This window comes from Balaenoptera physalus, assembly GCF_965194825.1.
Source record: "Balaenoptera physalus genome assembly, chromosome: 3".
Lineage (NCBI taxonomy): Eukaryota > Metazoa > Chordata > Mammalia > Artiodactyla > Balaenopteridae > Balaenoptera > Balaenoptera physalus.
Window position 1 is genome coordinate 106,830,618 of NC_138890.1, and position 14,626 is coordinate 106,845,243.

Consider the following 14,626-nt stretch of genomic DNA (forward strand, 5'->3'; position numbering starts at 1 on the left):
ATAAAAGATCAGAGAATCTTTCAAAGGCCAGTGACAGAGATTTTGATTTTACTAGAAAAAGGCCGTAGGGAATAATGCTTATTTATCCATTTAGTAATCCCTTTAGTTAATATCAGCTATTTATTACTGTGATAAAGACAGACTTGGCTGAATCTCGTACTAATTCTTTTGTCATCATTAAACAGCTGTAGATTTTTAATATAATAAAGGTAAGATTAGTCTTACGGTTCGACACTCAAACTATGGTAAGGTTTGTGCGATTACTTCCATTTTCAGAGCTTTATAATTCCACTGTAATAATTTGTACTTAGCAGAAATGTGTTCTACAAGCTCTCAGCTGAGAGTAATATTTTTGAACAGTTTTTTCAATGTTCTGGTTATGTGATTATGGGAATTTAGAGCTCAATATGCTCTTGGGTTTTGTGTTTGTATTTCTCAAAATACTCCTCTTTTAAATAACATAATATAACTTGAAATAAGACTATAAGTGCCTTTAAATGGTAGAGATATTTCATTACTTAAATAGTGGTGATATTCATTGTAGGATGATGTAGTCAGATATAAGAAGAATTTACTGGGAGAAAATGAGCCACTGTTTCCCTCTTATTCCCATCACTGCCATTTCCTTTGTGACTTCATGCCACTTGCTTTGTTTACTTAATAGTTTATATAAGTGTTTAGGTATAAAGGAGCTATTGATCTAATTCATTTTTTAACCTATTAACTGAGAAATGTTTTATTGAACAACAAGCATTCCCACTTGGTCTAAAACTTGACATCTAAGAAGTATCAACATGTTAGCCATATTTTTATACTTACAATTTTCCCACACCCTAATTTTTTTTTCAATTCTACCTAATTTATTTCAGTGTTCAGTCCACTGCTGTAGTTACATATGAGTGGGAGAGGTCTATTCCACATCTCTCACTTCGCACTTCACAAGTGTGGGAAAGCCTAGGCAGGGGCAAGGTGACCGCACAGTGGCCTGGCAGGAGGCGGGAGCCTTGGGCCATTGTGCTGGGCCATGCTGGCCTGAGACCTGGCATAAGGTTTCCTGAAATCTTCCTGGAAGATTTGTGAGAGATAATGAGTTAATATTTGTGGAGCTCTTTCAATAAAGTGTAATTGATGTTTGAATTTTTATAAACCAAACACAATATCTACCCCTGAAAGCTTTGTAAGAATATTTAGCACACATGTATGTGCCAGATGGATTGTAATGACAGTTGACAGGCCTCTCCTAACCCTTGCATTCTGTTGTCAAAAATCTGCACATCAAAACAACTATAGTTTTCACAAGAAGATTTATTGGATAAAAGATTCGGGTGCACATTGAAAAATCTACTGTCTAGATAAGACTGTAAATTAATGTTATACCAGATAAGACCTTCAATGAGGGGTTTATATAAGAATATTCTTCACATGCCCTAGAGAAATATCAGTAGATAAATTCTGAAAAACTATCAAATAATATGTTCTTGATCTTACATATTTTTTTCTGCATAAGTGAATTTTTATGAAAAATTCGTGGAGTATGATGCAAGACACTCAGAAATTATTCTTAAAAGCTCAAGGATATGTGGAGATCAAAGCAGAACCACATCATAATACAAATAGTCGTCACCCGGAAGAATGTTTTTGTGATTGAGAAAATGCTAACAAAAGAGTTTAAAATATAGGAAATTAAGTTAGCAAATAAAATTGTTATTCTAACGTATTGTGACATCCTCTATAGTATTATTGTAGGAACCCTCTAGGAGTGCTTATTCTGGGTGAAAAATGATAGCTGTAAATCCATGATAGGGGGACAGGTGGCCCCACCAGTTATAAATTCCCCAAGATTGTAAATGTATATTTTATCACCGTGTGTCAAAATATTCATTTTAATATTCAAACATTTTACCACATAATAAGCTGTAACCATATGTTTATTTGTTATATTATATCACTATAACATTAATAAATATTTACAGAGCCACAGTGTATCTTAGACATATTCAAAATGGTAGCTCTCAGTTTGATTTTAACTGAAAATCTTTAGTGCCTCAGAAACTAATTTTTAAAATGTTACATTTGTTACACATCAATAAGAGCCAAGGAGTTTAAATTTTAAGACTCACACCCCCTTTTTAACTCCTGTTGTTTTATTTGTTTTCCCCAATTTCATGAATTAAAAATGGAGTGTTATCTCAGCTTTGAATTCCTTAGCTTGATGTCGCAGCTTTTGCTTTATTTGTATGTGAATTCGGTCTTTAATAAAGATGAGCTCTGCTGAACTTTCCATTGATAAGAGACACTTAGGTACACAGCTCTTTCTAAACGATTTGGTAGTACCAGGAAAATTCAGAAATGTTGCTAGTCTATTAAAAGTTAACATGGCAAGCTGTGTGATTGATTAATCAGAAGTTTTATGATTTCTAAAAACATAACTATCTCTGTAAATAGGATCATATCCCATTAAGTTGACAACCATCAATTTTAAAAAGAAGAAAAAAAGAACGTAAAACTCCTGACTCATACTTTTCCTGTTACAGTGTTACGTGAGTATTTATCCTTCTGTGACAGCTGAAACTAGACCAGACGTACATTCAGGAGACAGGAGGTTCGAGAAGAGGCACTGACTTTTCACTTTCGTGTGTCAGGAGGCAGTCTCAGGGTGACCCTCCTCAGCTGCAGCCAGGAGGAACTTGTGCTACTTCAGTCGTTACTGACTTGGTTACCTCTCTGCAGTGTTCTTTGGCTTCCTTACTCAGGTCATGATAATGAAACCCTAAGCTCAGCTCTGTTGACGTTTTTCTCAGCCTCTGTTTAGGCAGACAACTTCTCAGTATTACCAATTTCAGTACAGGTTTTCACACATATAGAACTCTAACCAGACTAAACAAAGGTGATTCTCCCGTTACGATCACAGGGTCTGAACATTCTTAATGGGTACTTCGTGAGAATGTTAGCTGGGTTCTCCTACCACCTTTTGCTGTCAAGTGCACATCCCAAGGGGTGGCAGGACACTTTTAGTGCCAACCATTATGTTAAACTCAAACTAGGGATCTGTTGCCACCATTTCTGCTTTTGTCATGATCACATTTTCTGAAATCATTGTGTAATGTCCTAACTTCTAATTTTTCTGTGGGAAAACAGTGTTGCAATTTGCCCCCTTATTTGTATCCTGTGATCGTCTGTCACTAGATATTTGGAGCACATATGAATTCCAGATCATGAAACTTCAATCCTCATACCATCTTTGTCCATCGAATTTGGTTGCAGAAGGAATATTTCCCTTTTACTTTTTTTTTTTAAGTAGTATTGAGTGCACTGTTGAAATGACTCGTGGTGTCTTTCTACGGTTTTTCTTTACCCTAATGTAATATAACACGTGTAATAACCTAAAATACTGGCAAGCTTGAACGTCTGTGACACCCCTGAATGTCTTTTACAGCCTTTGTCTAGGTTTGAACTTTCCAAATTATGTATTTCAGACGTTGAGAAAGAAGGGCCTTAATGGCTGTGACAGCCCAGATCCTGATGCAGACGATTCAGTAGGTCACAGCCCTGAGTCTGAGGACAAGTACAGGAAAATTAACGAAGATATTGATCTAATGATCAGCAGGCAAAGATTGTGTGTAAGTACTCAAAACACCCTTCATTTTTTTTACTCTTGATATTTCTCTGAACCTGGCAGGCCTTGAACAAGAAAGAAAACAAAGGCTGTGAAAGCCCCGATCCCGACTCCTCTTATGCACTCACCCCACGCACTGAAGAAAAATACAAAAAAATTAATGAAGAATTTGATAATATGATCAAGAGCCATAAAATTCCTGTAAGTACCAAAGGTAGATGGCTGGTCTGCTGATAACTGCTGCAGTAACATACCTTAACCCTTTCAGTGAGGGCTTTCTCTAAGAAACACTGCAAAGTCAAACCCAGAAAATAGCCATCTCATCCCAAGCGCAGTCACTTAGAAAGCAAGCCCTAAGGGTTGCTGAAATTATGTCATCTAAAAGATATGCCATCAAGAAGTTCTCTCGGAGGTAGCAAGTTCACAGGAGGAAGAGAAAGATCTGTGTGACACACACTGAATTTACATAATCTCTTAAACGCACAGTCCGCACAAATCACCAGGCACTCGTCAAACACTAAAGTCTCCTTCTGAGTGAGGATTGACTGTAAAGATACACGAGTGAAACTGCAGTTCTCTCGTGTAAACTGACGCTTATCACCCAAGTACAAGCTTATTCCTGAATGAAGCTTCAGCCCTCTCCCTAAACATGAAATTCAGCAGCAGCACTGAAGGGTTAAAGCTAATGCTCGCTGCAGAGAAACAGACTGCATGACAACCTAATGGTAAGATTTCAACATGTTTGTGTGATGGGGTGATTTTAAAGCTTTGTCAGAATATTCGCTTTGCCTATACCAACATTTTCCATGCTTTAACATTTGGCTAAATTTTGTCTTAACCAAGTCAAAAAATTCCTAACAATCAATCATATGCCTTGCCAGATATTTAAGAGAAATAACTCTGCATGTATTATTTTGTTTGCCCATATGTAGAGGGGGAAAGTACATACCTTTTGTTCTATTCTGTCATCAGTCAAATGATGTTTATTTTGTGACATAAAGTGATGCAACTCGAGGTTCACATGCTTTCTGAGTAACTTTCTGTTAGTGTCCCAACTGTCATTGTATACAAGCTCCTCAGTAGATAATTAATTCCTTTCTCAAAAAAGTACATTTTTTGTAAGTTAGGGAAACAGCCTAAACCTGAGGATTGAGAGAGACTGCAGTGAAAACAGGCCTCAATGCAGATATCTGGGGACAAAAGCCCCAGGCCAAATCCACAACAGCACTCACAAGATATATTAATGCTTTACACATAGTAGGTGCACAATCAACCTGTGCTGGATTAAACTGAATACTTTAAAACTTATTTATAAAATGTATGCATATTAAACTTCATGTCCTCATAAATATATGTCTGCTTCATTTGTTAAATGAAATAATGTCAACAGGAAATCTTTTGTTGAATCAGAATTATTAATACACTGTATCATGAAGGAAAGCTAACTGCCGTAAATTCTTAAAGGTTTTCATAAAACCGAGTACTACATACAACATTTCCACAGTGGGCCCTTGGTCAAATGAAACATTTCCTATCAGATGCAGCAGTGCATACTTGTTATACCCAAAATTCTTAAATGAAGTCTATTGGGATTCTGTCTTGCCCAGAAGGAGGAAAGAAACAGCTCCTTTGGGCCAATTTTTAGTTCTTATGGCCTGAGTTTCTCCCACGTTATAATACACTAGTTTAGAGCTGCTGGGCAGATCTGTGAATGTAAGATTTTAAGGTGAAGCCCATTAGGTGTCTCAGGAGGAATCCCCAGCACAGTGAGGAGAAGGGTGGTGTATGTAAGACTGGTGATCACTCTCCATGTGTGTGTGGAGCTCTAACCCCCAAAGCTCTGGGAGAACGCCCGTGTTTTCACATTGGATCATTTCGCCCATGCTCTAGGGGGAAAGAGGTGTAACGCATACCTGGATTCCCTCACCGTATTTCATCCTGTCGTGTAAAGAGTTCAAAATCAGGATACATGATTTCTTAAGAGGTGCAGTGATGTGCAGCAGGGGATGGAAAACCACATTAGAGTTTACAGGCAGAGCTGTGAGAAGGAGCCACACAGCTCCAGGCTGTTGCCTCCAAGTCTTCGTTTCTTTAGTAAGTGCTTCAGTCTCCACGATGAAAAGCCCAGTTTTCGCACATCGCTTTCAGTTGCTGGAAGTAAATTTTGTTGAAAGTTTCCACAGCTGCTAAAACATTTACAGCAGGGCAAGGACACTCTGCCCTTTGTATGGAGAGAGTGTCTCTACCTCTTTAAAAACATTACAAGACTGTTTTTCTATTTCAGAGACCCAGGTTGAAGAGTTTCCCTTTTAAAATAGAAAAATTTAATATTGCAGTCACCTGTCGGTATAATCTAATTTATGCCCTTATTCCTCAATTACATGAAATAATTCATGGATGATTTGGAATCATGTTGACCAGCATTTCCTCATGTGGGGTTTGCCATGGTTCATGCTGGGCTTCACAGTGAGAAAAAACAGCTCCATTTGAGGAACCAGGAATTAGGAAATGGGCTGAGGGAAGGAGGGGCGAATGCAGGACTGGTTGAGAGAGCCCAGGAGGAAGGGAGGAAGTGGAAATAGACAGTACGGATGCATTTTCTTCAAATAATGGGCTGTGAAGAGAGAGAAATAATACTGTAAGATCAAGGAGGGAGTTAAAAGGAAAAGCACTTGAGATGATTTATATGTAGAGGAGGAACGCTTGAAGGAAGGAAAAGATTGGCCGGGTAGGTGCAATGGGGATAAAATGGCAAAGCTTCTCAAGGAAGGGAAGGGGGCTGGGATGGGAACGGGAAGGGTTTGCAGGTGTAGTCAGGATGGTAGGTGGGAGAGGGAAATTGAGGGGGTGACCACCTCATGACCTCTGTTTTTATACTGAATTCAGCTTCTATAGCTACTGAGATGGGGGAGCAGGTGCTTGGGAGAGAGTGACGTGGGTATAGATATTGTGAGGAACTGGGGATGGAGGGGGTGGTGAGCACAGGCCAGAGTCGTGGGGCAGCCTGGAGGGGATTTGGGTACCAGCACACAGTAGTCACTAGTCTTCAGCGTTTTGTGCTTCTTTTCTCTGCTAGTTCTCAGCAGCCTGGTAATGGTTGATCAAAAGTTAAGGGTGTCGGTAGTGGCCCAAAAAAGGGATTCAGTTCAGTCATTCACATTGAATGAAAGAGGGCCTATTAAGTAAAAATCTTTTATTAAAAATATTTTATTGGACTTTTCCTTGCGGTAAGTTTGGGAAAATCATGGGGTTTGGATAAGAGTTGATACCTTTCTGACCACGATGACTCACTTTGGTAACCATGATCAATTTGTTCAGGGATGGAAACTAGAAGCTGTTTAGCTCCCATGCCTATGTGAAAAAGCCAGTGCCAGTGTCGTGGGCATGTGACCTGTGCAGTTACGCAGGGCCCTGCTCTCCTAGGGCCACACTTGGTTAAATGCTCTGCTGTCACCATCTTGAAATTCTTAGTAATTTTTTAACAAGCGCCCCACATTTTCATTTTGCCCTGAGCCCTGCAAATTATACAGCCAGTCCTACCTATAGCATTTTAATCACCCCAAATTCCTTCTTCCTTCCTATCTTGAGGGTTCTAAAATTTGAAGCCCGGCCCTGAAATCTTTGCAAGTTTGGAGTTTTTAATGACTTTTTGGCTTTTGCTTTTTAGACAAAAATTTTAAAAATTTAGATGCTTTTAAGTTCTTAATTTTGAAAAGTCAAGAAGAAAAAGAAAAATGCCGATTTCTAATAGGCATGGGTACGTTATTATAGCCTTGGCATTTCCTAAAGCATCTAGAGCTGGTTGGTCTCTTTTATGGATGCAGCCACTTCAGGGCCCACATAAGTTCGAGGGAGATTAAATGACTTGCCTGGTTAAGTTGCTTTTTATTACACCACCTGGACTGCAGCTGAGATTTCTGATACAAAGGCTGATGTTCTTTCTGATTCCCTGAAACACCTCACTATGGTCGTATTTAAGCTTATAATTTGGTTTCAAATTTATTTAGCCAGTTCCTGATACAGATAAGGAAACAAAACAAAAGGTAGAATGCAACAGATGTTACCGTATTTTATGAATTGTGAATTTTTGAAGTATGCTCTGATATCAGAATTATATCTGACTTCTGTTTAGCCAATCACAAGAGAGTTTTATAATAACTCTCATCAAATTGTTTACAGTCCAGAATTCTGGAAACTGAATAACTCTTGGGGATGATGGTCAGAGGAAGAGAGGAGTAGAGAGACTTTCACTAAATTGGTTAGTAGAGTGGTTCAGAATTTATTAAATGATTATGAATCGTCCTCTTTATTTTGGATGTGGACATAAGCATGGGGGAGGAGGGAGGTATTGGCTTTGCTCTCTACTGAGACACAATCGATATTCTGTAGAATATTCAGGGGAGAAGCAGTTTTACAGCAGATCCTTAGGGTTCCCAGGTAAACATTTATAAGTAGTAATAGTGAATACGGATTAAAACATTTGTAACCAAAAGAAAGCTTTAAAATACCAAATCTGAGTAAATATGAATGATAGGAGTCTTTAGGATGTATTTTTCCCCAAGCCCTTCGTCACACCCTGGCATCAGTGGGCATAAGCATGCACCCCAACGTGGACGTTCAGCCACGTTCCGTGAGAATCCAATTAGTTCATTATGTTTGTGGTTCATAAATAATAAGCTACTAATATGCAGCCCATACTCACTTCACAGTATAATTTCTGACTGAAATATTTTATTTCTACCCAAAAACATATACTGTGTTGCATGGTGATTTAGTAGCAAAACCAATAGACTCAGTCACTAGTTAGATGACCTTGGGCCACTTACTTAATCTCATCAATTTAAAAAGGAAGGATTATTTCTATAGTGAAGGGATGTTGAAATGGTTGAGTCATATCATGTATGTAAACTATAGTATAGTGTCTGCTCAGAAAATAATATATAGTAAGTTGTAAGCTTGTATGTTTTTATGTTAATATAGTATCTTACTAAACATTCTTCTTTGAATAAAAATATTCAATTAATATAATAAGAAGTAGACTAGGGTATGTATTACTTCATAGCAAAAGAGCTTTAGCACCTTGATGAAAGGGAATGTTATTTGACCAACACCTTAATTGCTCTTGTAAAAATAGGGAAAGAAGAGAGAGGGAAAGAGATCAGGAGATGGGTGGGAGCAGGGGCAGGATTAAGTAGAGTAGTCAGGGTGGGCTTCCTTGTGAAGATCAGATATTTTTAAAATTTATTCAAGTATAGTTGATTTACAATGTTGTATTAATTTCTACTGTACAGCACAGTGACTCAGTTATACATATATTCTTTTTCATATTCTTTTCCATTATGGTTTATCACATGATATTGAGTATAGTCCCCTATGTTATACAGTAGGACCACGTTGTTTAAACATCCTATATGTAATAGTTTGCATCTGCTAATCCCAAACTCCCAATCCATCCCTCCAGCCACTCCCTCCACCCCCTCCCCCAGCGCCCCCCACCACCACTCCCGGCCACCACAAGTTTGTTGTTTATGGAAAAGACCAGATTTTGAGCAGAAACTTGAAGGAAGTGATGGAGTTAGCCAGAGAAATGAGACAGGAATGAGGCAGGGAGGAAGAGGAGGATAGGAAATCAGTAATGGGGCCTGGCAAAAACTGGAATTTATAGGGCCTTGTGGAACATTGGAAGAAGTTGGGCTTTACTCCAACTAAGATGGGAGCTCTCACAGGGTTTAGAATAGAGAAGTGCCATCATCTGATTTATGCTTTTAAGGGATCTATCTGTTTGCAAGGTTGAAAATAGAAGGGAGGGCAAGGATAGAAGCGGGTGACTATTAGGAAGTGACTGCAGTGATTAAGGCAAGAGATGATGGTGCTAGAACCAGCCATTAGAAGGTGAGAGGTGGTTGGAGACTATGTGGAAGTTAAGCCAGTAGGATTTCCTGGTAGACTGGATGTGGGGAGTGGGAGAAAGAGAAGATTCTGGGATGACTCCAAGGATTTTATTGTGTGCAAACAAAAGCATTGAGCTGTCATCAGCTGGAGATGGGGAGAGTTACATTGGAGCTAGTTTTGAGATGTCTATCAGACATTTAAGTAGAAATATTGAGGGTATAGCTGGATATGCAAGGCTGGAGTCAGGAGAGAGATCTGAGCTAGAGATAGAGAAAGGGCTGTGGTACTCTTACATTCAGAGAGCCGGGAGAAGAGGAAGAACCAGCAGCGAAGGCTGAGAAGGAGCAGCTATCAGAATAGGAGGGAAAGTTCAGGGCCATGGAAAGGGAGGAAGTTTATCAAGGAGTGACCATCTGTGTCCCAGTTGAGGACTGAGAAGTTACCATTGGATTTAGCAACCTGAAGGTTATTCACGACTATGACATGAGCATTTTCAGTGAAGTGGTGAGGAAAATTTTTTAATGGAGTGAGTTAAGAGAAAGCAGTGTGCTGTATTTACAACAAAAGTCACAAGAGCGGCATTGTCGTTGAGGACATGATTTTCCAAAGTGGTGAAAAATTTTTAATAACGTTCCATACCAAACAAAGTGAAACATTCCCTCACCATACACAGTAATTGCATTTCTGGGAATTTCAGTGTATCATAAAATCTGCATCTCAGTGTATTAAAAATACCTTGTGTCTGCAGAACAAAGTTAGTTCTGACTCAGATCATTATTAAACAGGTTTTTCACCCACATGAATGTCCAGTGGGACATTTGAAAGTTGGATGGGGTAAGAGACAATTCTTTGTTGTGTAGAACTGTCCCACATGTAATAGAATACACAGCATACCTACCCACCAGGAAAATACCAGCCATGCCCCCCAATCATTGTGACACTCACAAATTTCCAAAATGCTCCCTAAGGAGATAGCCCACCTGTATAGAGTACCACTCGTCTAGATCTAGAGAGTTACTATTATGGCTCCAGTGGGAAACAGATGGCAAACTCAAAGGGGTAATTGAAGAGAGTTTAATAAAGGGACTATTTACAGATGGGTAGAGATGAGGGAAACTCGAGAAATAGTGAAGTACATTAGGGCTTACAACCTAGAAGCTCGTAGCACATCTAGGTCGGAAGGAGCAAGAGGAGGAAGGAGTTACCGGAGCACAGTAAGATCTATGTCTGTAGGAGAGAGGGCCCAAAAGGGGTGTGACCTCCACTAGGGGAATGCAGCCTCTGCCATCCTGTGGCCCAGCAAGAGGGATGCTACAGTAGAAGAATACCCTGACCTCTCTCCTCCTACTCTCTGTACTTCTGACGGTGCCTCCACTGGCCCAGCCAAAGCCAGAGGGCCAGGGGGATCTGGTGGATACAGTCTGCAGCGTCAGCCTCCTGGGCCCAGAGCAGTGAAGAGGGTGGAGGGGCAAATGGCGAAAACCTAGAAGGCTACTTCGTTTTCTTAGGTGTGCTAGAGTAATTCTTATTTGGCCTTTTAATAAAGGAATGCAATATTTTATTGACTCTGTAGACATTTATTTTACAGCATACACTAATATTTTTGGTTGTTTAAAGACTCTGGGAATTGGATATATTCATTCTTTGGTGTCTTATCAAACATGGATGTTCGATTGTATCATGGTGTTTATCCAAAATTATTTTTGTTACCCCATTGACAACAGATAAAGCCTAATAAAAAAAATGACTGTGTTAACATAACACGTGAACATTTTTATTTCCCTCTAAAAAATGAAGAATCAAAGACATGTGAAAGAAAAGAGTTATGACATGCTTGTTCTTGTCAGTATCGCCATGTCCAGATCAGGGAAGAAAAGACAAATAGGAAAAATAGAGAAAAACGGAGCAGAAGCATAGAAAGAGGGCAGTATTGTAATTATCACCAGGATAAACAAAGGACTATTGCAGAGCACAACGTATGGTGCAGGCCAGCCAACGAACCAGGAAGAACAAAACAAAACAAAACTTGATGTTGGGATTACAGAAAAAAATAGTAAAAAAAGAAAACTTTGAGCCACATGCACTTACGCATTTAAATTCGTACAGTGGCTTATTAGAGACTCCCTGAGGGAATGTTCTATGTAAACCCTAGTATACCTATTAGATTCACACACATACACATACATATATCCATTTTATACTAAATGCTGTATGCTCTGACATCATGTGTCCTCTGGCAATATATGGAAACAGTATTTTCATTTATAATGTTAAAAACGAAGGAAAAGAGGGAGGGAATTACAACTATGATTATCTAGCTAATGCAAGCAGAAAAATAAGCATGTTTGGATTAAATTGCCAAAATAATACCAAAAGATCAATGATTGGGACCTGAATTACTCTAATTAGACATCCACAAAGCCTCAGTTCACTAAATGCTTGCAACTGTCTCATTGAAGATATAGGTCTTGCCACTTGTCAGTGTCAGTATATCCCAAAATGTGAAGTGTAACGTACATTCTGAACTATCATGTTAAAATATGAATTATTGAATGATACATGCTCTGTTGAATCCTGTATCTTAAAATGTCTATTATCTTTAGAGTTAACTTTCAAAAGACAGACTTTTAAAAATAATAATTAAAGTATATGTGCTTTTCACACGCCTGGAGATGATTTTATATCATTAAACTTCTGCATAAATATGCTTCAATAAGCAATTAGACCAAAGGCTCCAGTTTGCATTTTAATCCTTTTTCTCTGTGAAGTCATCACAATCATATACCTTTGATCTTGCAGTCATTTCTGGCACCAGATTCAGATATCACAGATGAACAATCACTACTTAATAGAACGGAATTCAAAGACAACGGAGTCTAATGAAATGGGGCTTTGTTTGAAACAAAAGTGAAACGTTTTCTAATAGTTGCAAAGAAGGCATTCTAAGCACATTAAAGAAATCAATTTAGGATCCGCACATCTTGAGAGCTCTTCTTAATAGTCTTCTAGACACCAGGCAGTTTGGAATTTGAAATTTTTCTTTGAAAAGTAAAAGCTGTCTGTACTTGGAGAGCTCTGTTTCTGTTCGTTTTGTTTACCCGCGGGTTTTTTTCCTGCTCCTACAGGCTGTTCCACCCCCCAACTTTGAGATGCCAGTCTCCATCCCAGTGTCCAGCCACAACAGTTTGGTATACAGCAACCCCGTCAGCTCACTGGGGAACCCCAACCTTTTGCCACTGGCCCACCCTTCTCTGCAGAGGAATAGTATGTCTCCTGGTGTAACACATCGACCTCCGAGTGCGGGTAACACAGGTATGTTCTCATAAGAACGCAATGGTAACAAACCATTGGAAGGAGCCACCCTTGGCAAAAAAAGGCTATTTTACCTACAAGATGACGTGTTTTCCAGTCTTCCATGTCTTTTGTCCCTTCATTGCTTAATAACCATCCCCAGCTAGGTCTTCCACATGATAAAACCTAACTCAGCATATCTTTCAAAATGTTTCATAATCTGCAGTTTATCCGTTGAGCCTATCTGTCACCAATCTCCTCATTTGGCTATATTTTAACCACATACTTTCTCAAACAGAACATCAAATATCCTGTCTCCATGCTTTTGCTTCTCCTCTTCTCCTGCCTAAAATGCCATTTTCCCTCTTCCTCCTAGCCAGATATCACCTCTTCTGTGAAACCTTCCCCTGTGTCCTCTGATAGCATCTATCTCAGTTATTTATTATTTTGGTCAATATTTATTTATTTATACAGTAACTTATAGCACAAAAGGATTTAAGGCAGAGAAAGAAATGTGATAGGATAGCATAATTTATAAGAACGGTGAATTAAAAACAAAACTAAGTCAGTAGTTAAGAGCACATCACAAGGACATATACACCTGCCACAAATGTGTGTCTACACTTCTAGGAGACGCTTACCGTTATACAATTCACAGTGTCCCAGAGAAAAATCATCGCTCAGGAAAAGTTCGACCATTTTTAGTACTCAGATCAAACGATACACAATATGATGTACTGTATTGAGTATGTGTCCATTTCCCCACTGAACTTACAGAACCTTGAAGGGAAGAATGTCCTCTTGATTTGTCAGACTCACCGTAAGAACTAAATAAATGTGAGTTGAATATAACTAAACAATTCCTTCATATTTCTAAAATAAGCACCAAAAAGTCATGGTATTTCTAAATCACATACAGCAAATCATTATATATTTACATTTTATTTCTTTAAAAGCACTTGATAGGAAAGTTTTAATGTCTTAGACACACTTTTTATTAAAAGCGATTTATTCACAGAATTTTTCCTTTAGAATACTCGACTGTCTGCCTTATAATTAGAATTAAACATGTGTTACTTTTTTAGTACAGAAACTTCATGTGGAGAATACAATCAAAATCAGCCACACTAAAAAAAACTTGATAAATCTTGAATCTGAGAGATGTGTATAAACAACTTATGCTATTCTTTCTACTTCTGAATATGCTGAAATTTTTCATAAGCATTTTCAATAACCATATGTATTCCTTTCATATCATACTCAAATGCTATTGAATCTCCTATTTGATGAACTCATGCTCATTTGTTTTTAAAAATCTCATCATTTATTTCCAAAATATTTATTTGATTGGAAATAATAAACATTTTCCTAAAATGTAATGAACAGTTTCTTCTAATTCCGAACCCAGAACCAAATAATAATTATAGCAATTAGAGAATAATCTAGCTGATATTCTGTTCTTTTGGCTAAATTTTGTTCCTTAAAAAATAAAAATAATTATTATATTCAGTATCTTTTTCAAACATCCTAACTCTCATAAATACACACTGCCAGATTTTAACCTACTTTCTTAAGCTAACAGTGAGTAAAGATATGTTTCTAAATTTGTAGTCAATAAAACCTGTTTAATTGCGTTAGTAAGTAAAATCTGGATAGTAAATGAGATCATTCACTGTTAGAAGATTCATGAAATGACCAAAGTTCTAGACAATTAGCGTTGCACAGAATTAATTGTATAAAATATACTTACAAAGAATTAAACATCAAATATATGGTTATTTGAGTATAGAGTAAACCTTACTCTTTTCCATCACTTTCTAGAAAATA

General features: G+C 38.1%; 1 protein-coding gene across 13 annotated transcripts in view; it reads left to right on the top strand.

Moving 5' to 3' along the window:
* Positions 1-14,626, top strand: part of MEF2C (myocyte enhancer factor 2C) — a 165,983-nt gene that overhangs the window by 120,490 nt on the left and 30,867 nt on the right. For 9 of the 13 annotated variants that reach the window (XM_082458148.1, XM_082458146.1, XM_082458153.1 and 6 more), the window contains 3 exons: positions 3,477-3,536; positions 3,680-3,817; positions 12,634-12,820. In XM_082458148.1, coding sequence (XP_082314274.1) covers positions 3,477-3,536; positions 3,680-3,817; positions 12,634-12,820 — 385 coding nt within the window. Of the gene's footprint in view, positions 1-3,476; positions 3,621-3,679; positions 3,818-12,633; positions 12,821-14,626 lie in introns of all 13 variants that reach the window. The other 4 variants (XM_082458150.1, XM_082458147.1, XM_082458158.1 and 1 more) reach the window with 2 other exon arrangements.